Source organism: Palaemon carinicauda, chromosome 6, assembly GCF_036898095.1.
Source record: "Palaemon carinicauda isolate YSFRI2023 chromosome 6, ASM3689809v2, whole genome shotgun sequence".
Lineage (NCBI taxonomy): Eukaryota > Metazoa > Arthropoda > Malacostraca > Decapoda > Palaemonidae > Palaemon > Palaemon carinicauda.
Window position 1 is genome coordinate 134,097,841 of NC_090730.1, and position 23,935 is coordinate 134,121,775.

The 23,935-nt window shown below is 39.4% G+C and overlaps 1 protein-coding gene and 1 long non-coding RNA gene across 2 annotated transcripts in view; one reads left to right on the forward strand and one right to left on the reverse strand.

Annotated features, from left to right (window-relative positions):
- Positions 1-4,459: 4,459 nt before the first annotated feature.
- LOC137643248 (calponin homology domain-containing protein DDB_G0272472-like) lies at positions 4,460-6,988 on the reverse strand. Its single transcript, XM_068376089.1, has one exon. It carries the CDS (start codon positions 6,986-6,988, stop codon positions 4,460-4,462), a length of 2,529 nt encoding a protein of 842 aa, XP_068232190.1.
- Positions 6,989-20,815: 13,827 nt separating this feature from the next.
- Positions 20,816-23,935, forward strand: part of LOC137642194 (uncharacterized) — a 116,281-nt gene continuing 113,161 nt past the window's right edge. The window contains exon 1 of the long non-coding RNA XR_011044678.1: positions 20,816-20,885. This is a non-coding gene — a long non-coding RNA (uncharacterized lncRNA). The remainder of the gene's footprint in view (positions 20,886-23,935) is intronic.

Sequence of the window (23,935 nt, forward strand, 5' to 3'; positions counted from 1 at the left end):
TAGCCAAACCTCCTTAGCCCTGTCAGTTGAGCCAAACATCCTTAGCCAAGGCAGTTAAGCCAAGCACCATTAGGCCAGGCATTTAAGCCAAGCATTATTAGGCCAGGCGGTTAAGCCAAGCATTATTAGGCCAAGCGGTTAAGCCAAGCATTATTAGGCCAGGCGGTTAAGCCAAGCATCATTAGGCCAGGCGGTTAAGCCAAGCATCATTAAGCCAGGTGGTTAAGCCAAGCATCAGAAGGCCAGGCGGTTAAGCCAAGCAGCAATAAGCCAGGCGGTTAAGCCAAGCATCAGAAGGCCAGGCGGTTAAGCCAAGCATCAGAAGGCCAGGCGGTTAAGCCAAGCATCAGAAGGCCAGGCGATTAAGCCAAGCATCACTAGGCCAGGCGGTTAAGCCAAGCATCATTAGGCCAGGCAGTTAAGCCAAGCATTATTAGGCCAGGCAGTTAAGCCTTGCATTATTAGGCCAGGCAGTTAAGCCAAGCATCATCAGGCCAGGCAGTTAAGCCATTCCTCCTTAGCCCAGATAGTTAAGCCAAACTTTCATTGGCCAGTCAGTTGAGCCAAACATCCTAAGCTGAGGCAGTTACGCAAAACTTCCTTAGGTATGGCCTCTAAGCCATATTTCCCAAGGCAAGGCATTTTCGCCATACAACCTTAGCCCAGGTAGTTAAGCCAAGCACCCCTATACAAATCAGGTAAGCCAAACATCCCTAGTCCACGCGTTCATGCCAAACATTTTAAGTCCAGTCACCTAGGCCCTTCTTTTTAGGCCAGCCAGTTAAGCGTTTCGGTTTTTTCCGGACAGTTCAGCCACACATAAACCAGGTAGTTAAGCCAAACCTTCCTAGATAGGGCAGGTCAGCCAACACCCTTAGGCCAGGCAGTTAAGCCATACACCCTCAGACAAAGTAGTTTAGCCAAACCTCCTTAGCCCTGTCAGTTGAGCCAAACATCCTTAGCCAAGGCAGTTAAGCCAAGCACCATTAGGCCAGGCATTTAAGCCAAGCATTATTAGGCCAGGCGGTTAAGCCAAGCATTATTAGGCCAAGCGGTTAAGCCAAGCATTATTAGGCCAGGCGGTTAAGCCAAGCATCAGAAGGCCAGGCGGTTAAGCCAAGCATCATTAAGCCAGGCGGTTAAGCCAAGCAGCAATAAGCCAGGCGGTTAAGCCAAGCAGCAATAAGCCAGGCGGTTAAGCCAAGCATCAGAAGGCCAGGCGGTTGAGCCAAGCATCAGAAGGCCAGGCAGTTAAGCCAAGTATCAGAAGGCCAGGCGGTTAAGCCAAGCATCACTAGGCCAGGCGGTTAAGCCAAGCATCAGAAGGCCAGGCGGTTAAGCCAAGCATCAGAAGGCCAGGTGGTTAAGCCAAGCAGCAATAAGCCAGGCGGTTAAGCCAAGCATCAGAAGGCCAGGCAGTTAAGCCAAGCATCAGAAGGCCAGGCGGTTAAGCCAAGCATCAGAAGGCCAGGCGGTTAAGCCAAGCATCAGAAGGCCAGGCGGTTAAGCCAAGCAGCAATAAGCCAGGCGGTTAAGCCAAGCATCAGAATGCCAGGCGGTTAAGCCAAGCATCAGAAGGCCAGACGGTTAAGCCAAGCATCAGAAGGCCAGGCGGTTAAGCCAAGCAGCAATAATCCAGGCGTTTAAGCCAAGCATCAGAAGGCCAGGCGGTTAAGCCAAGCATCAGAAGGCCAGGTGGTTAAGCCAAGCATCAGAAGGCCAGGCGGTTAAGTCAAGCATCAGAAGGCCAGGCGGTTAAGCCAAGCAGCAATAAGCCAGGCGGTTAAGCCAAGCATCAGAAGGCCAGGCGGTTAAGCCAAGCATCAGAAGGCCAGGCGGTTAAGCCTAACATCAGAAGGCCAGGCGGTTAAGCCAAGCATCAGAAGACCAGGCGGTTAAGCCAAGCATCAGGAGGCCGGGCGGTTAAGCCAAGCATCAGAAGGCCGGGCGGTTAAGCCAAGCATCAGAAGGCCATGCGGTTACGCCAAGCAGCAATAAGCCAGGTGGTTAAGCCAAGCATCAGAAGGCCAGGCGGTTAAGCCAAGCAGCAATAAGCCAGGCGGTTAAGCCAAGCATCAGAAGGCCAGGCGGTTAAGCCAAGCATCAGAAGGCCAGGCGGTTAAGCCAAGCATCAGAAGGCCAGGCGGTTAAGCCAAGCATCAGAAGGCCAGGCGGTTAAGCCAAGCATCAGAAGGCCAGGCGGTTAAGCTAAGCATCAGAAGGCCAGGCGGTTAAGCCAAGCAGCAATAAGCCAGGCAGTTAAGCCAAGCAGCAATAAGCCAGGCGGTTAAGCCAAGCATCAGAAGGCCAGGCGGTTAAGCCAAGTATCAGAAGGCCAGGCAGATAAGCCAAGTATCAGAAGGCCAGGCGGTTAAGCCAAGCATCAGAAGGCCAGGCGGTTAAGCCAAGCAGCAATAAGCCAGGCGGTTAAGCCAAGCATCAGAAGGCCGGGCGGTTAAGCCAAGCATCAGAAGGCCAGGCGGTTAAGCCAAGCATCAGAAGGCCAGGCGGTTAAGCCATGCATCAGAAGGCCAGGCAGTTAAGCCAAGCAGCAATAAGCCAGGCGGTTAAGCCAAGCATCAGAAGGCCAGGCGGTTAAGCCAAGCATCAGAAGGCCAGGCGGTTAAGCCAAGCATCACTAGGCCAGGCAGTTAAGCCAAGCATCAGAAGGCCAGGCGGTTAAGCCAAGCATCAGAAGGCCAGGCGGTTAAGCCAAGCATCAGAAGGCCAGGCGGTTAAGCCAAGCAACAATAAGCCAGGCGGTTAAGCCAAGCATCAGAAGGCCAGGCGGTTAAGCCAAGTATCAGAAGCCCAGGCGGTTAAGCCAAGTATCAGAAGGTCAGGCGGTTAAGCCAAGCATCAGAAGGCCAGGCGGTTAAGCCAAGCAGCAATAAGCCAGGCGGTTAATCCAAGCATCAGAAGGCCAGGCGGTTAAGCCAAGCAGCAATAAGCCAGGCGGTTAAGCCAAGCATCAGAAGGCCAGGCGGTTAAGCCAAGCATCAGAAGGCCAGGCGGTTAAGCCAAGCATCAGAAGGCCAGGCGGTTAAGCCAAGCAGCAATAAGCCAGGCGGTTAAGCCAAGCATCATTAGGCCAGGCAGTTAAGCCAAGCATCAGAAGGCCAGGCGGTTAAGCCAAGCAGCAATAAGCCAGGCGGTTAAGCCAAGCATCAGAAGGCCAGGCGGTTAAGCCAAGCATCAGAAGGCCAGGCGGTTAAGCCAAGCAGCAATAAGCCAGGCGGTTAAGCCAAGCATCAGAAGGCCAGGCGGTTAAGCCAAGCATCAGAAGGCCAGGCGGTTAAGCCAAGCATCAGAAGGCCAGGCGGTTAAGCCAAGCATCAGAAGGCCAGGCGGTTAAGCCAAGCATCAGAAGGCCAGGCGGTTAAGCCAAGCAGCAATAAGCCAGGCAGTTAAGCCAAGCATCAGAAGGCCAGGCGGTTAAGCCAAGCTTCATAAGGCCAGGCGGTTAAGCCAAGCATCAGAAGGCCAGGCGGTTAAGTTAAGCAGCAATAAGCCAGGCGGTTAAGCCAAGCATCAGAAGGCCAGGCGGTTAAGCCAAGCATCAGAAGGCCAGGCGGTTAAGCCAAGCAGCAATAAGCCAGGCGGTTAAGCCAAGCATCAGAAGGCCAGGCGGTTAAGCCAAGCATCAGAAGGCCAGGCGGTTAAGCCAAGCATCAGAAGGCCAGGCGGTTAAGCCAAGCAGCAATAAGCCAGGCGATTAAGCCAAGCATCAGAAGGCCAGGCGGTTAAGCCAAGCATCAAAAGGCCAGGCGGTTAAGCCAAGCTTCATAAGGCCAGGCGGTTAAGCCAATCATCAGAAGGCCAGGCGGTTAAGCCAAGCAGCAATAAGCCAGGCAGTTAAGCCAAGCATCAGAAGGCCAGGCGGTTAAGCCAAGCATCAGAAGGCCAGGCGGTTAAGCCAAGCTTCATAAGGCCAGGCGGTTAAGCCAAGCATCAGAAGGCCAGGCGGTTAAGCCAAGTCGCAATAAGCCAGGCGGTTAAGCCAAGCATCAGAAGGCCAGGCGGTTAAGCCAAGCATCAGAAGACCAGGCGGTTAAGCCAAGCAGCAATAAGCCAGGCGGTTAAGCCAAGCATCAGAAGGCCAGGCGGTTAAGCCAAGCATCAGAAGGCCAGGCGGTAAAGCCAAGCATCTTAATTTCCTTACAACAATAAACTAAATAATTTCAAAACTTCACTGAAACTTATGCTAAAAAAAAAATTTCCACTTTTTTTCTGTTGAAAAAAAAAATCAAAACTTAACTGAAACTTATTCTAAAAAAAAGTTTTCCACTATATATTTTTTTTTTCATTTTTGTATTTTTTATTTTTTTTTCATTTTTGAATTTTTTTATTTTTTTTCTATTTTTTTTTTTATTTTTGTATTTATTTTTTAATTTTTTCATTTTTTTTTCTATTTAAAACACCTTTTTATGTTCACTACACCAAACACTTAAGTTCCACCTTAATAGAAGTATTGGTCTCCATAACCCTGATTATTCTGTCCATCTTGGTTCCTCCGTCCATGATTGTTCCTTGGAGGCTCCTGATCATAAGTCCACCGTCCATGATTGTTCCTTGGAGGCTCCTGATCATAAGTCCACCGTCCATGATTGTTCCTTGGAGGCTCCTGATGATAAGTCCAACGATCATCCCTTCCCCAGGGGTTGAATCCCCCAAATTCCCAGGGTTCCTCCTGCTGTGAGCACTGTCGGCGAAGTTCTTCATCGTAATCTCTTCGGTTCTGTTTGTCCACCAGAATAAGTTTAGCATTCACGACCTTCTTGTACTTCTCTTCGAAAGCGTCCTGTATGAACTCGGGTTTGTCCCTATGTCTGTCCGGGTGGCACATCATGGACAGCTCTTTGAAGGCTTTCATAATTTCAGCCTTCGTGGCTGTCTGTTCCACGCCCAAGACTTCATAATGACCTTTGTCTTCCCATTGCTTCTTTAGAGCCAGAGTATCATCAATGATTTTGAAATTTGTTTCCGATTTCTTTACCTTAACAGTTTCGAAGTCCTTTAGGGCAGCGTCGAAAAGGCCAAGTTTGAGAAGGTGCTTTCCTCGTACCATGTACGCTTTCCACCCTTCTACGCCTTTCTCGATGGCCTTGCAACAGTCCAGCACAATGTGCAGATGAGGAGGATTATCAGTGGCTGAGTTCACTTCAGCCCGAAGGGCATGCAAAAGAGCAGTTTCTTCATCCTTTTCCGTCTCGATATCCAAGGCTGCAGTGAAAATGTCCACAGCCTCTTTGAACTTGTTATTCATCTGAGAAAATAGTCCTTCCTTAAGTAAGTTTCCTCTCTTATTTTCATTTTCATTTATCAGTTTTATCTCTTCGTTTTCAGCTCTTATAGTTTTCAATAACTTCTCCTGTTCTTTCACTTGAAGATCCTTTTTGTTGATTTCGTTTTCGAGTTTTTGATTGTCAGATGTCTTATCTAAGATTTCCTTTTCTTTCAATGCTTTCAATTCTTCCATTTCATTCCTCAATTGATTTAGAAGCTCAGTTTTTTCATCCTGCATTTTTGTGATTTTTTCATTTTCAGATTGTAGATTTTGAATTAATTTATCCTGTTCTTCAAGCTGATGATCCTTTTTGTTGATTTCGTTTTCGAGTTTTTGATAGTCAGAAGTCTTTTCTATGATTTCCTGTTCTTTCAATGCTTTCAATTCTTCCATTTCATTCTTCAGTTGATTTAAAAGTTCAGTTTTTTCATCCTGCATTTTTGAGAGCTTTTCATTTCCAGCACGTAGATTTTGCATTAATTTATCCTGTTCTTCAAGCTGATGATCCTTTTTGTTTATTTCGTTTTCCAGTTTTTGATAGTCAGAAGTCTTTTCTATGATTTCCTGTTCTTTCAATGCTTTCAATTCTTCCATTTCATTCTTCAGTTGATTTAAAAGCTCAGTTTTTTCATCCTGCATTTTTGAGAGCTTTTCATTTCCAGCACGTAGATTTTGCATTAATTTATCCTGTTCTTCAAGCTGATGATCCTTTTTGTTTATTTCGTTTTCCAGTTTTTGATAGTCAGACTTCTTTTCCATGATTTCCTTTTCTTTCAATGCTTTCAATTCTTCCATTTCATTGTTCAGTTGATTTAAAAGCTCAGTTTTTTCATCCTGCATTTTTGTGAGCTTTTCATTTTCAGCTTGTAGATTTTGTATTAATTTCTCCTGTTCTTTCCTTTGAAGATCTTTCTCGGCGCATTCAATTAGCAGGTTTTGATACTCAGTATCCTTCTGTGTTTTCAGTTTTTCCTGCTCCTCTTTCTGTGCAATAATTTCATCGACTACTCCTCTCAATTCATTAAGTTGTCCCTCCAACTTGCTCTTTTCCTCCTCAGGATTTTCCACAGGAATTATTCCATCCAGATAGTCAGTTTCGAGTTCCAGTCCGTCCAATAGGTTTAGATTATCGCTGATAACAGCTTCCATTTCTGGAGTACCTTCACCTTCATCTTCTTTTGCTGTCTTTCTCACAGCAAATACGATTCCGGTAATTAAGGCCAAAGCACCAGCCACACCGATGTAAATGTTCCTGTTACCATGCAAAAATCCATTCCGATTGTCAACGTCGAATCCGGAGAGAAGTCTGCCACCGAACCATGTTGATTTCAACTGGTCGTTGAATCGCAGAGCTTCTTCCTCCATTTGCCGCAATCCATGTTCACACCCTTGTAGTTCCTCACGGGCTTTCCACAAGCCCCCGATCCCGGGACAGCGCTGCAGCCACCTACTGAGGAATCCATCCTGAGAGGCGACTGCATGACAGTCTCCGAAGCGTGGTGCCTCTGGGAAGATCCACGAAAACCACTTGAACACAAAGGACTCTTGTAGAGTCCGCAGCTGTTCCTGTAATTTCAGCTTCACCTCCTCGCATGCCGCATTCTGTTCTTGAATAACTGAAGCAGCATTTTGAGTCCAGTTGAGTTTTGCTTTGAGATTTTCCATCCACATTGCAAATGCGTGATTAAAGTAGTTAGCCATAATCATTCATACCGAATCTGAGATGCGAAGTGAGCATTAATTTGAAAAAAAGAAAAAGTAGATTATAGGCTCTGAAGACTTTTCAGCCTCCTGGAAACGTTTTGAGTCACGAGCTCCACTGACGGAATTCCCGTCAAGATGTTTCCAGCAGGAATTCTCCCATATTTCCTCAGCTTCTTTGAGGTTTTAGGTGTAATCGTTTAGTTTAATAAACGATGATTATTTCTTTCCTTCATGCTTTCTTCACTACAGCACAGTTTCGATAAAACTATTTTTATCAAGCTGGTTTACATAATTTTATTATTCCTTTTATACACCAGAAGTCACTTGATAAAGACAGAGTTTTGTCGAAACTGTGTTGTAGTGAAGAAAGCATGAAAGAAAGGAATAATCATCATTTATTAAACTAAATGATTACGCCGAAAACCTCAAAGAAGCTGAGGAAATATGAGAGAATTCCTGCAGGAAACATCAAAGAAGCTGAGGAAATATGAGAGAATTCCTGCAGGAAACCTCAAAGAAGCTGAGGAAATGTGAGAGAATTCCTGCAGGAAATATCTTGACGCCGCTAAGGCTATTGCCTTCAAGGAATATATATATGTATATATATATATATATATATATATATATATATATATATATATATATATATATATAATCATTTACTCTTACGCATATTGACGCAAAGGGCCTCAGTTAGATTTTGCTAGTCATTTCTCTCTCTCTCTCTCTCTCTATCGATATATATATATATATATATATATATATATATATATATATATATATATATATATATATGTATATATACACATATACAGTATATATATTAAATATACACATATATATATGTATATATTATATATATAATAATAATAATAATGATTTTAATAATAATAATAATTATAACAACAATAATAGTAATAATAATAATAATAAAAATAATAATAATAATAATAATAATAATAATAATAATTATAATAATAATAATAATTATAATAATAATAATAATAATAACAATAAAAATAATATTAACAATAATTTTAATAATAATAATAATAATGGCTGCATCGGCAGAGTTTATTTTCTTATCAAATTTTTCTATTTTCCGGATAATTCTCTTCTCTACAGCGCTGCAATCAGCCAGCAGACTTGAAAAATTCATCAGTCGGGTGAATGACAAAATCGGGAAGACTTTTCAAGTATATTCTCACAAAATACAAGTAAAACTTTTGGTACAAAATAGTAAAAACTACGACGCGTTTCGAGGATAAGTCCTTCCTCTTCTTCAGGTAGAGAGTGAGGTGGATGCTGCAGTCGGGTGGTATTTATACCCAGGATCAGGATTACAAGTGAAAGGGCTGGAATTTTCATTGGTTGATCGGAGCTGATATGGTATGGTGTCTGGTGTACGATGATCTCAGAGCGCGCCTTAGCCAATCAAAATTCAGGTCCCCCGATGACGTCACAGACTGGTATTCCCGGCCAAGATCATCGTACACCAGACACCATACCATATCAGCTCCGATCAACCAATGAAAACCAATGAAAATTCCAGCCCTTTCACTTGTAATCCTGATCCTGGGTATAAATACCACCCGACTGCAGCATCCACCTCACTCTCTACCTGAAGAAGAGGAAGGACTTATCCTCGAAACGCGTCGTAGTTTTTACTATTTTGTACCAAAAGTTTTACTTGTATTTTGTGAGAATATACTTGAAAAAGTCTTCCCGATTTTGTCATTCACCCGACTGATGAATTTTTCAAGTCTGCTGGCTGATTGCAGCGCTCTAGAGAAGAGAATTATCCGGAAAATAGAAAAATTGGATAAGAAGATAAAGTCTGCCGATGCAACCATTACTTTTAACTCAACCTGCCTAAAAGAGGGTCTCCTACCACGAAATAATAATAATAATAATAATAATAATAATATTAATATTAACAATAATTTTAATAATAATAATTATCTAAAGTTTTTGAACGTCTTCTGGCAAAACGTCTTACTAGGTTTGCTGAAGGTAATCATCTATTCCCTAGTTTGCAATTTGGTTTTGGTAAAGGCCTTGGAGCATGTGATGCCCTTCTTACAATCTCCAATGCAGTACAGAAATCCCTTGATTGTGGTCGGGAAGTTCGTAAGATTGGCCTTGATTTTAGTGCTGCCTTTGACCGTGTTAATCATGAGGCCCTTGTTTTCAAACTGAAACAGTTGGGAGTGGGTGGGTCGTTTCTTAGCATTATTATTGATTTTTTATGTAATAGATCTCAAAGAGTTGTTGTTGATGGGCACCATAGTGATTATAGGAATGTGATATCCGGTGTTCCACAGGGTAGTGTTCTTGGCCCATTACTTTTCATACTATATACACATGACATGTGGTTTGGCCTAGAAAATAAGCTTGTTGCATATGCAGATGATGCTACTCTGCATCAATTCCATCCCCTGAATGTAGATCTGGGGTAGGTGAATCCCTTAATAGAGATTTAGCTAAAATTAGTGCATGGTGCAAATTATGGGGTATGAAGTTAAATCCTAACAAAACTCAAAGTATGATTGTAAGTAGGTCAAGGACGGTGGCTCCTCAACATCCGGATCTCAGTATTGATAATGTTTCTTTAAATTTGTATGACTCTTTCAAAGTTTAGGTGTGATTCTCGACAGCAAATTTACTTTTGAGAAACATATAAGGTCTGTGTCTTCTTCAATTGCACAAAAAAATGGCTTATTGAGAAAGTCTTTTAAGATATTCGGTGATCAATCTATTCTGAAGAAGTGTTTTAATTCTTTTATTCTACCTTGTTTTGAGTATTGTTCTCCTGTCTCGTCTTCAGCTGCTGATTCTCATCTTAATTTGTTGGACAGAAACTTACGGTCTATTAAATTTCTTATTCCTGATCTAGATATTAATCTCTGGCACCGTCGTTCAATTAGTTCATTATGCATGTTGCATAAGATTTTTTATAACTCTGACCATCCTTTACATTCAGATCTCCCTGGACAATTCTATCATGTTCGTAATACTAGGCAGGCAGTTAATTCTAATAGCCAGGCCTTCTCCATCATAAGACTCAATACTACGCAGTACTCTAGAAGTTTTATTCCAGCTGTTACCAAGTTGTGGAATGATCTTCCTAATCGGGTTGTTGAATCAGTAGAACTTCAAAAGTTCAAAGTTGGAGCAAATGCTTTTTTGTTGACCAGGCGGACATGAGTCTTTTTATAGTTTATATATGACATATTTGTTTTTGACGTTAATAGTTTATATATGACTTATCTCTTTTGACATTACATTTTTTAGAATGATTTATTGTTAATTTGTTCTCATCAGTTATTTATTTCCTTATTTCCTTTCCTCACTGGGCTATTTTTCCCTATTGGAGCCCCTGGGCTTATAGCATCTTGCTTTTCCAATTAGGGTTGTAGCTTGGATAGTAATAATAATATATATATATATTATATATATATATATATATATATATATATATATATATAGTGAGAGAGAGAGAGAGAGAGAGAGAGAGAGAGAGAGAGAGAGAGATGACTGGCGAAATCTATCGGACGCCCTTTGCGTCAATAGGCGTAGTAGATGATGATTTATTTATATATATATATATATATATATATATATATATATATATATATATATATATATATATATATATATATATATATGTGTATGTGAAATATTCCATTGCATTACGATTTGACTGAATAACCAGTTTTTCTTAAAACCAGATTTGTTTTGTTTTTCTAAATCTGGAAACTGGTTTTAACTAACAATTTCGTATAAAGGTTTAGGAGAAATGACGTCATCCATGTTCACTTGTGTGTTCGTATGTTCGATCATCATCATCAACCGTGCGACAAGTGGGAAGAGAGAGAGAGAGAGAGAGAGAGAGAGAGAGAGAGAGAGAGAGAGAATCAAACACGTTACTTGTAGAACATTTTTATTAGTAGTAGTACATACTATTAGTGCCATAGCCTCTGTACAATGGTGTTCCACTGTCTTGGGTTAGAGTTCTCTTGCTTGGAGGTACACTCAGGCATACTGTTCTATGTGTCTTTATATATATATATATATATATATATATATATATATATACATATATATATATATATATATATATATATATATATATATATATATATATATATATATATACACACGTCTATATATATACGTGTATATATATATATATATATATATATATATATATATATATATATATATATATATATATATATATATATATATAAAGACACATAGAACAGTATGCCTGAGTGTACCTTCAAGCAAGAGAACTCTAACCCAAGACAGTGGAACACCATTGTACAGAGGCTATGGCACTAATAGTATGTACTACTACTAATAAAAATGTTCTACAAGTAACGTGTTTGATTCTCTCTCTCTCTCTCTCTCTCTCTCTCTCTTCCCACTTGTCGCACGGTTGATGATGATGATCGAACATACGAACACACAAGTGAACATGGATGACGTCATTTCTCATAAACCTTTATACGAAATTTAGATAAAACCGGTTTCCAGAATGAAAAAAAAAAACAAATCAAAACTGGTTTTAAGAAACACTGGTTTTCATACGTTCCTGTGTTGCAGATATTCAGTTAAATCGTAATTCAATGCAATATTGTCATAATAAAAATTTAAACGACAACAAATGATAATAATAATAATAATAATAATAATAATAATAATAATAATAATAATAACAAAGTCTTTTTATAGTTTATAGAAGAAAAATCTATTTTGACGTTACTGTTCTTAAAATATTTTATTAATTGTTAATTATTTCTTATGTCTTTTATTTATTTGCTTATTTCATTTCCTCACTGGGCTATTTTTCCCTGCTGGAGCCCTTGGGCTTATAGAATCTTGCTTTTCCAACTAGGGTTGTAGCTTAGCTAATAATAATAATAATAATAATAATAATAATAATAAATAATTCGGTTTTCTGTAAATATTATTATCATCATTATTATTATTATTATTATTATTATTATTATTATTATTACCTAAGCTACAACCCTTGTCAGTAAAGAAAGATGCTATAAGCCCAAGGGCTCCATCAGGAAAAAAATAAGCCCAGTGAGGAAGGGAAATAAGTACATAAATAAATGACAGGAGAAATAATTAACATTTAATAAAATATTTTAAAAACAGTAACGTAAAAATAGATATTTCATATATAATCTATAAAAAGACTTTATTATTATCATTATTATTATGAAAAAGCCAAATGAAACACTGGTGTCAAATAAATAACAATGCTACAAGTGTAAGCCTTAGCGGAGGTCTGCACTCTAGTTTTTTTTTTTTTTTTTTTTTTTTTGCGAATTTTGGAGTCTTCATCCATACCATTCATTATCGTCTATACACTCAAAACCCTCCGGTACCTTAACTGCTACCCACCACAGTTAATTAACCACCCAGTATGCAATTCATTACTTATAAAAAGAAATGTAAAGTTAATTTATTCATTCAGCGCCCCTGGAAAACAAAAACAAAATCTAATCAACTTATTGTAAAAAAAGAAAGGAAAGGGGAAAAAACCAAAAGAAACAAATAAACTTTGCAACTTGACTTGTGAAATTTCGTTAGGAAGAAAATTGACGATTTTGATTATAAATTTTTTGGTGCTGCTATAGTGTGATTCCTACCATCAGAATTTTACTATAGTGTGATTCCTACCGTCAGAATTCTACTATAGTGTGATTCCTACCGTCAGAATTCTACTATAGTGTGATTCCTACCGTCAGAATTTTACTATAGTGTGATTCCTACCGTCAGAATTCTACTGTAGTGTGATTCCTACCGTCAGAATTCTATATAGTGTGATTCCTACCGTCAGAATTCTACTATAGTGTGATTCCTACCGTCAGAATTCTACTATAGTGTGATTCCTACCGTCAGAATTCTACTATAGTTAGTGTGATTCCTACCGTCAGAATTCTACTATAGTGTGATTCCTACAGTCAGAATTCTACTATAGTGTGATTCCTACCATCAGAATTCTACTATAGTGTGATTCCTACCGTCAGAATTCTACTATAGTGTGATTCCTACCGTCAGAATTCTACTATAGTGTGATTCCTACCATCAGAATTCTACTATAGTGTGATTCCTACCCTATTTTTCGGGTATGAGGTGATTCCTACCAAAGGATGATATATAAAACATACTTCTTAACACTGTTTTAATCTATTCTATTCTATAAAACATGCTGAAAAAATCCATGAAACGCACTTTGAGTTGGGTTAGGTTAGGTAAGGTTAGGTAAAATGGTCGTTTTCTTTACACTATTTGCTTGTTTTGTTGGTTTTGGTAAGGCTTAATTGAGGTGTCACTCTTATAGTAACACCTTGGAAGGGGAATATTACATTATTAGGTTGTTTGCTTGGCAAGAATCAACCCTATAGTAGATTTGATTCCCCATATTGAAGTAGGAACAGAAAATGAGGGTAGGAATCACCCTATGGTAGATTTGAATCCCCATATTGAGGTAGGAACAGAAAATGAGGGTAGGAATCACGCTATGGTAGATTTAATTCCCCATATTGCGGCAGGAACAGAAAATGAGGGTAGGAATCACGCTATGGTAGATTTGATTCCCCATATTGCGACAGGAACAGAAAATGAGGGTAGGAATCACCCTATGGTAGATTTGAATCCCCATATTGCGACAGGAACAGAAAATGAGGGTAGGAATCACCCTATGGTAGATTTGAATCCCCATATTGCGGCAGGAACAGAAAATGAGGGTAGGAATCACGCTATGGTAGATTTGAATCCCCATATTGCGGCAGGAACAGAAAATGAGGGTAGGAATCACGCTATAGTAGATTTGAATCCCCAAATTGAGGTAGGAACAGAAAAGGAGAGTAGGAATCACCCTATGGTAGATTTGAATCCCCATATTGCGACAGGAACAGAAAATGAGGGTAGGAATCACCCTATGGTAGATTTGAATCCCCATATTGCGGCAGGAACAGAAAACGAGGGTAGGAATCACCCTTTGGTAGATTTGAATCCCCATATTGCGACAGGAACAGAAAATGAGGGTAGGAATCACCCTATGGTAGATTTGAATCCCCATATTGCGGCAGGAACAGAAAATGAGGGTAGGAATCACCCTTTGGTAGATTTGAATCCCCATATTGCGACAGGAACAGAAAATGAGGGTAGGAATCACCCTATGGTAGATTTGAATCCCCATATTGCGGCAGGAACAGAAAATGAGGGTAGGAATCACCCTATGGTAGATTTGAATCCCCATATTGCGGCAGGAACAGAAAATGGGGTTAGGAATCACCCTATGGTAGATTTGAATCCCCATATTGCGGCAGGAACAGAAAATGAGGGTAGGAATCACGCTACGGTAGATTTGAATCCCCATATTGCGGCAGGAACAGAAAATGAGGGTAGGAATCATGCTATAGTAGATTTGAATCCCCAAATTGAGGTAGGAACAGAAAAGGAGAGTAGGAATCACCCTATGGTAGATTTGAATCCCCATATTGCGGCAGGAACAGAAAATGAGGGTAGGAATCACCTTATGGTAGATTTGAATCCCCATATTGCGGCAGGAACAGAAAAAGAGGGTAGGAATCACCCTATGGTAGATTTGAATCCCCATATTGCGGCAGGAACAGAAAATGGGGGTAGGAATCACCCTATGGTAGATTTGAAACCCCATATTGCGGCAGGAACAGAAAATGAGGGTAGGAATCACGCTATGGTAGATTTGAATCCCCATATTGCGGCAGGAACAGAAAATGAGGGTAGGAATCATGCTATAGTAGATTTGAATCCCCAAATTGAGGTAGGAACAGAAAAGGAGAGTAGGAATCACCCTATGGTAGATTTGAATCCCCATATTGAGGTAGGAACAGAAAATGAGGGTAGGAATCACCCTATGGTAGATTTGAATCCCCATATTGCGGCAGGAACAGAAAATGAGGGTAGGAATCACGCTATGGTAGATTTGAATCCCCATATTGCGACAGGAACAGAAAATGAGGGTAGGAATCACGCTATAGTAGATTTGAATCCCCAAATTGCGGCAGGAACAGAAAATGAGGGTAGGAATCCCGCTATAGTAGATTTGAATCCCCAAATTGAGGTAGGAACAGAAAAGGAGAGTAGGAATCACGCTATGGTAGATTTGAATCCCCATATTGAGGTAGGAACAGAAAATGAGGGTAGGAATCACCCTATGGTAGGTTTGAATCCCCATATTGAGGTAGGAACAGAAAATGAGGGTAGGAATCACCCTATGGTAATTTTGAATCCCCATATTGAGGTAGGAACAGAAAATGAGGGTAGGAATCACCCTATGGTAGGTTTGAATCCCCATATTGAGGTAGGAACAGAAAATGAGGGTAGGAATCACCCTATGGTAATTTTGAATCCCCATATTGAGGTAGGAACAGAAAAGGAGAGTAGGAATCACTCTATGGTAGATTTGAATCCCCACATTGAGGCAGGAACAGAAAATGAGGGTAGGAAACACCCTATGGTAGATTTGAATCCCCACATTGAGGCAGGAACAGAAAATGAGGGTAGGAAACACCTTATGGTAGATTTGAATCCCCACATTGAGGCAGGAACAGAAAATGAGGATAGGAAACACCCTATGGTAGATTTGAATCCCCATATTGAGGTAGAAACAGAAAATGAGGGTAGGAATCACGATATAGTAGCACCAATTTTGTTACATGGTGTTGCTGCCTCATTAATTAAACAAACAAAATAACAAAGCCATGCATTATTCTATTCGTGCCTTTGAAAAGTAATTACAAGAACCATTACTAACGAAAAGTAATCAACAGATAATGATATATCTTTCAGAGAAATGACCCCCTTTTCTTTTCTTTTATAGCCCCATTTTCACATACTCTCTCTCTCTCTCTCTCTCTCTCTCTCTCTCTCTCTCTCTCTCTCTCTCTCTCTCTCTCTCTCTCTCTCTCTCTCTCCCCCTCTCTCTCTCTCTCTCTCTCTCTGTTCGTTCCCTTATTTGTCTTTCTGCATTTTCATTGAACACTATCTCAGTTTTATTCTTATTCATTTTCAGTCCTACATTTCTGATTTCTCTATTCAAATATGTTATCATCTTCTGTAATCAAATTCCTCCCATGATTCAACAAATAGAGGTATATCTTCTGCAAATATTAAGCTTTTGAGGTATACTCCATTAATATCAATTCCTGCATTTTACATAACTAAATAATTTAAAAATTCTTCTGGGTACGCTGTGAATAATTTAGGAGATGGGGGTCTCCCTGTCTAACTCCTTTCTCGCTCAAAATTTTCTCAATAATTCTATGTAGTTTTGGGATTGCTGTACTTCCCATAGCTATCTTCATGTGCGATAACTTAAGATTCATCTACTCCTTGTCTTTGAAGTGCTTTCAATACCGCTGATGTTTTAACATCAAAAACGTTCTCATGGTCTATAAATGTTATACATAGTGATTTCTCATATTTTTTTTTTTCATTAGCTAATTAATAAAAGGCACGTGTTGGTTTTGGATTTCAAGCAGAGAAATATTCTCCCATAAATAGAGTATACGTAGTTTAATGTAAAATAATGATTAGAAAGAATGAAACGAAGCAAGAACGAAAGAAAGCAAGAAAGAAAATGAAAGATAAAAACTAAAATTGAAATGCACAACAAACGAGCGAGCAAGCAATAAGTTTGCAGAATTCGTTTACACTCCTTCAGATTAAGGAGGAATTATCACGAATATTACATTTCGTATTTCTCCAACACCAAACGAAGACAATACAAAGAAAAAATAGAAAACACATTTTAAAGAAAACCACAAAATTACTAGCAATGCTTATTTAGGAAAACCTATTTTAATGCTAATTGTCAACCATAATTCAGGTGGAAAAATAATTCTTCATACATTCTTGAAATTTATATTAAAATATCTAATTTCATGAATCATGGAAAATCTCTGCTTAAGTAAATAATAAAGTTGGATCGCCAGTTATCACTTGGTTCTTAACTCAGAATATCATAAGTAATCATTTCAAAGCAAGAATAGCAAGATATGACTGTGGGTTATAAAAAGGACGTAAATTGTAAACCCAGTTTCCAATCTGCTTTTTAGTAACTTAACTGAATAAAAGTTAAAATGTTGTTTCCTTTTTTATTACGAGTTATTACCTCCGCCAACGAAGTTGGAAGGAGGTTATGCTTTACCTCGTTTTTGTGTTTGTGTGTGTGTTTGTTAGTGAACAGCTTCCTGGCCACAAATTTAATCGTAGAGTAATGTAACTTGCAGGGATCATCTGTTATGTAAAAAGCTGGAAATCATTAAATTATCGAAGGTCAAGGTCACGGTCAGGCAAAATGTCCAATTCACGTAATTAACCATAAGTTTGGACATCGTTGCCACAGAGACTTCAAACTTGGTTCATATTTGAGTGTATGAAAATCCACTCCAATAAATACATGTTAAGGTCGAAAGTCATGGTCGAGTCAAAGGTCAAGGTCAAGCAAAAGGTCAAATTCTAGTCACCAACCGTAGGGCCACAATTTTAATCATAATTATGAAACTTGCAGGGATTTTAAACTGTTATGTCAAGAGTTGGAAATAGTTAAATTTTTGAAGGTCAAGGTCACGGACGAGCAAAACGTCCATATCACGTAATCAGCAATAAGTTTGGAGATCCTTGTCACAGAGACTTCAAACTTGGTTCATATTTCCGTGTATATAAATCCACGATAATTAATACATGTCAAGGTCAAAGGTAAAGATCAAGATCGAGCAAAAGGTCGAGAAATAAGCTGCCACTGTGGAGGTCTGTGCGCTACTGAGTGCCCCTCTGGTATAGTATGGTTTTAGTTACTTAACCTGTGTTACAATACAGCCTCTACCGTGCATGATCTAAACTGGAAATAAGAATGAAAAGAGAAGTCTTAACAACGAAGAATAAAGTGATTGACTTTCCTAAAAAATTGAAGAAAATTCCAAAGCCTGAAAGTTAGAGAAAGAAATGGTGCTGATCTTTATAATTCAGGTAGTAGTGATTTCGCCATGTCGAAAGTAATCATTGAGAAGGTTCCATAGAAACAGCGACATGAGGAATTCATGAATAGAATCGACACAAAAGTGTAGTCACGTATACATAGATACAAAATAAATAGAATACAAGGTAGAAGATACGATAGCTTCCAGCTAAAGTTAAACTGCTCATATTCTGCTCTAACCTGCAAAAAAGTTTGTCAATGTTTTGTGTGAAGAGAATTGTTTATTTTTTTATCCTATAAACCTTTGCATTTCTAGTGGTGCATTTGGCTGTTTGTCACTTTTGCCACTTCTCAGAAGGTACACCCTTTTGTCATTCATATGGACTACATGCCTCTGGTGCACCTGGGATGATATTACATCACCTTGGCAGAAGCCTAACAAAAAGTCCCAGTGTACCAAGCATGTGGACATTCTGTTGGGAAGACCTCCCCCTCGACAACTCCAACACCAACCTCCTCTGTGATGTCAGTACTGGTACACCACGACGATGAATACCCGTTACCATGCACCAACAGGCGTTTGAATTCATTCATGGCCTTTCTCATCCCTTGTGCCGATCTACTGCACAGCTACTGAAAACGAAGCTCATTATGGACGACATTACTAAGGATGCTAATGATTGGGTCCGTGCTTGTACTTCATGCCAAACCTCAAAAGTACATCGACTCAGGTATTCAGGAGTGGGTACCTTTCATCAACCTCAACGTTGTTTTGCCCACATTGACGTCGACATAGTAAGTCCCATACGGGCATCACATGGACATCATTACTTGTTTATCGTCATTCACGGCTTCACTCATTGACCTGAAACCTTTGCCATGGTAACTGCAACATCTGCCAGATGTATATCTACCTTACTCTCAAGGTGGATAGAGAGATGCGGTATCCATGAGTATAATACTTCTGATGGGGGTATGACTTTCACCTCTCAATTGTGGACATCATTTGCTAATCTCTTGGGTATCCCTCTACATGAGACAACTGCCTACAGCCCTGCAGCCAACAGAATGGTTGATAATCTTCATTGCACCCTGAAAACTGCTCTGATGCCCCGTTGCAATGATTTCAATGGGTTTACTCAGCTTCCACGGGTCCTCCTGGAACTAAGAACCATTCCTAAAGATGCCCTGGATGTCTCAGCAGCTGAAATTGTGTATGGTGACCCGTCTACAACCTTCTTCGAAAATCTCAAGTGCCTACGTTATGTGAAAAAGTTTACTTCTTTCCGCCAGATTTACAAACCCAGCAAAGCAACACATACCTTCATATCTGCACTCAGTAACTAACAATTTCCTGTGCAACGGCACTAGCAAGCCACTGCTAACGTCCCCTTACATGGGCCTTTCTCAATGATACGTCGTACGCCGAAGGCTTCTTAATTAACATTCGTGGCAAAGAAGACTGGGTCTCTATTGATTGCCTAAAACCTGCATATCTCCTGCCAGGTGACCCACGTACAGTATGCCTCTCTAGAGCAGGGCACCCTATTTCACATGTAGGCTATATAATTTTTAGGGGGAAAGCCGTGTACCGCACGCATTTTATACATTATTGCAAACTGTAATGGTTCTGCTTTTTTTAATTATCACTCGCTCTTCCCAGCACTATTAATAGAGCAACCTTTTGTAAGCCTGCTAGCTCATGTTTTATTTTGTTCAAATTTTTGTTACATTCTTGCTTGCAAGTCCTGGTCTTTAAGCTCGATGTCTGTTTAGTAAAGTTTAGTTGCATTCACCTGGCATCTCAGTTATAACCTTATGGTCCACTAGCACACCATGTAATGACTTTGCCTTATATTAAAAGATCTCTCAGTGATATATAGCAAGAGTGGTATACCTCCATGGAAATACGATAATATGCCAAGAAGGTGTAAAATTGCCCTTGGTCACCTAAGAATAGGGTAAAATCATTGAACACTTGAGATCTAAATGACTGGTGGAGTGCCAACTCTTGGGGGATGATATGCATATATGGTTGGTCTCTAAGATTTGAAAGAATAACTAGAATGGGCATGGGGATGAACAAAGAAGTATATAGATTCCCCATTGGCGGGTTTTGCCATCAGAAAACATCTAACGGTACACTGAATGAATTATTTAGTGGTTGTAGCAGTCTAGTGGTGAAAGTCTCTGACTCACAATTTATGGGGTGGGGTGAAGTTTGATCTCTACTCGCAGTGTGTTAAAGTTTTCACTAGTATTTACAATCTAACTGCTCTATGAACTAGGGATGGTGGTCATTATAGGATCCTATAGGGCTACCTGTTGATTCATCAGCAGCCATTGCCTGGTCCTCCTAGGTAATTGCTTATGTAGAAAGGGGCCTTTGCTTTGATCATATGTATATATGGCCATTCTCTCGGATATTGTCCTTTCCCTAGCCTCTGCCACTCATGAAGGACCTTTAAACCTGTAAAGACCTTTGTAGCTTTCCTTTAGCCTTTAGCTGCGTTTACCTTTAATTTTCTGCGGTCACTTGGTCCCCCCTATCTTTCTTCTCCAGTGCTAATCCATACGGCATAAGTTTATAATTCATAAATCTAGTCCTAGTAATTGAAGTAGAAAATGGACGATTACATACGGTGTGGTGTCCCGTAAAAGACATATTTTAATAATGGATATTAAAATATAATGCATATAAATAAGATATATATGATTATTGGTAGATAAAGCAATATGATATATAAATATATGTTCAGCAGAGTTGAAAAAGAAAATTGTACACAACTAAAATATTTTGTCCCAAGGTTAATAACTAAATTTTCAATTTCAGATTCAGAGATACGAAGGAAAAAGTGGCAATGGGCCCTGCAATAATTACTGAAATCTTCATTCAAACCGGTTAGTATTTTGATAGTTTTTTCAGTGTTCTGATTATGTTTGAGTGTGTATATATATATATATATATATATATATATATATATATATATATATATATATATATATATATACACACACACACACACACACACATATATATATATATATATATATATATATATATATATATATATATATATATATATATATATCGTATTTATTTGCATTTGTGAGGCAGAGTGTATTTGCATGTGCATCTTGTTATTTTTTTTTATATGTTTACCAAGACCATAGACATATATTTTTAAATAGATAGACGTTACGAAACATTGATAATCTCGATTATTTTGTGATCGTTTTGCTTCTATTCATAAAGCCATATTTTTGGTAAATGCTAATAATCGCTCTTCATTCGAAAACCTTTTGTCTTGTGAATGTATAACTCGATCAGTTTATTATTCAGTAATTTTAGTTTCCGGAAAATAATGATTTACATCTTTAAATTTAACTTTCTGCGTGATATTTGACAGACAATAGTTTGCCATCACCTTCAATCTTCATTGTTGAGTAGGGTCCCAAAGTTTCCATTGTCTGACCTTTCGTTATTATAGGTGGATGGAGAATTACGGTGACAATTCAAACTACAATTCCTAATTGCAAGTCCTTTAAATATACTCGGATAGGTCGGCTCATCAACAAGCGAAAATACGTTCCCTCTGTGCATGACGTCACGCTACGAGCTGTCTCCCCTGACAGCGCTCACTCTGTCAGGTATATGTAGTAGCACGATGCATGGATACCTTTCCAAAAATACCTCTTAAGGTATAAATATTTTTATTTTGTTGTACTTGAAGTACAGATTTTCCTTATGGCAGACCATACATCAAAGTTTCATAATAATCATGCAATTTTCGGAGACTGGCCGAGGTTTGACTTGACCAGAGGTATATAATATTACCTGATCCCTGTCACGTTTATTAACTTCCAGTAGCCATGCCTCTCGTTTGTGATGTATTTGGATACCATAATAGTAGCAAAATGACCACTAATATGGGTATTTAATATATTAATTTCCCAAAAAGAAGAAAAAACAAAGAAGAAATGGTGCATGCTTGCAAACGCGCAGACAATGTTAACTGGAAGCGTGCTCTAATTTGTTTAGTCCATTATAAAACAGAGGACTATGCTGATGACGTTGAAAATTTACTTTTCAAATAAATATAATAGCTGACCTTTCGTTATTGTGTAAAGAAAGGTTATTGTGACTGACTTATTTATGTATTCCTTATTGGTTTTTTATGTATTATTATTATTATTATTATTATTATTATTATTATTATTATTATTATTATTATTATTATTATTATTGAAAATGTTAAGAATTGAATTCCTATCTTACTAGGCTTGTTTCTGGACAATACAACAGGTAGTGTTGCAGAGGTTCATCTGTCAACTGCTGACAGTTGTTGCATGGTCTTTCTAGTTTCTGCTGTGCTGCTGGGTCCTCGTCGTTGTCTGTGATGATTTGCTAGTTGCACAGATACCCCAGTCGTAGTCTGCAAAGGATGACTGCAACATTGTGGGGAGCATTTCTTGCAAGATTACGCGGGATTAGGTTAGTTGTTTCGATGTACCATTTGTCTGATCTGGAGCTGTCAAGTTGCAAAAGGTGGTCATTTGATTCTTAATGATTCTCAATGAAGGTTGAAATGTGATACTGATTGTTTAGTACATTAGGGCTAACTTGGTCAGGGGATTGGCCTCGTCATTTCCAGAGATTCCAATGTGAATTGGAATCCAATTTAGAATGACCTGCCTGTGTTTGCTTTGCTGAGCAAAGGCTAGATACTGTATTGCTGTGATTAGGAAAATAATTTCAATGGGTTGTTTGTTGCTTAGAGCCAGCATGGCTCCTCTCAAATCAGTGTGGATTGTTGTATATCCTCCAGGTAGACTAGCCATGTGCTGTAGGGCTTTGGCAATCGCCACTAGCTCGGTTTGCAGGATGGAGGCAGGATTTGAAAGCCTCCAGTTTTCTCTGTAACCTAATGAAGAAATAACTGTTGTTGCTGCAGCTGCCACAGGAATATTACGGTCAAATGGTCCATCAGTATAGTAGATGTCCATGCCGGAGGTGCTATTGATTGCATTTTTGGCTGTTGCCGTAAGTTGTTCTCTTGTGTAGAGAGCTTTGCTTGCTGCTGGGAGGATGGTGAAGTTGTACTGGAAGGGGTCTGGTGACCATGGGGCAGGAGTGATGTAGCCATCATGCTTTCGTTGCCCCTTTGTCTTGAAGACTTCATTCTGCATTTGCATTCTTCTAAGTGTATCCAGCAGTCTCTTTGCATGTGTCTTTGGAGGATCAATCTCCTCTGCCAAGGGGAGGAGTTTTTTGAGTCTGTTGTTCAGAGAGCAGTCTCTGTCTGCTTTGATTGACTTGAATATGATGCTGCAATTTCTGATGGCGATTCTTGCTGAAAGGGAAATTAGATTAGTTTTGGCTCTTAACAAGCAGAATCTAGTTCACATTGGAGATCCGCTGATGAGTCTCATTGCTTTGTTTTGTACAACTTCTAGGGAGGCTTTTTGAGTTTCGCTTAGTGAGGTGAGTGTAGGTGCTGCAATGTAGAACAGTCTTTGGAGGCTGTTTGATACTCCTTGTTTGAGGGAGGTCATTCGTTTCATGGCTGAGAAACAAATTTTTGTTTTCTCTCTGAGGTGGGTTACTTCTTTGGCAGGTGATAGAGTTTTGCTGATGATTACTCCTAGGTTCATGAATTGTTTCACCCATTCTATGGGTTCTCCCATGAGATTGAAATTCGTAGGGTCTTCCTAGTATTTGAGGGCCATTGCTTTGATCTTGTTGATGATTTTTAGGCCCAGGTTTTTACATTCGGCCGGGATCATATCAAGTGCTTTGTGGGTAGTTTTCCGTGAGTGTGTTTTCTGTGGGCAAATAATACATATGTCATCATTGTATATGATGATCTCAACTCTGTTTGGGTGGTCTAAAGCGGCAAGATTCTCCATAAGTAAGTTGAATAGATATGGGCTTACTATGCCCCCCTAAG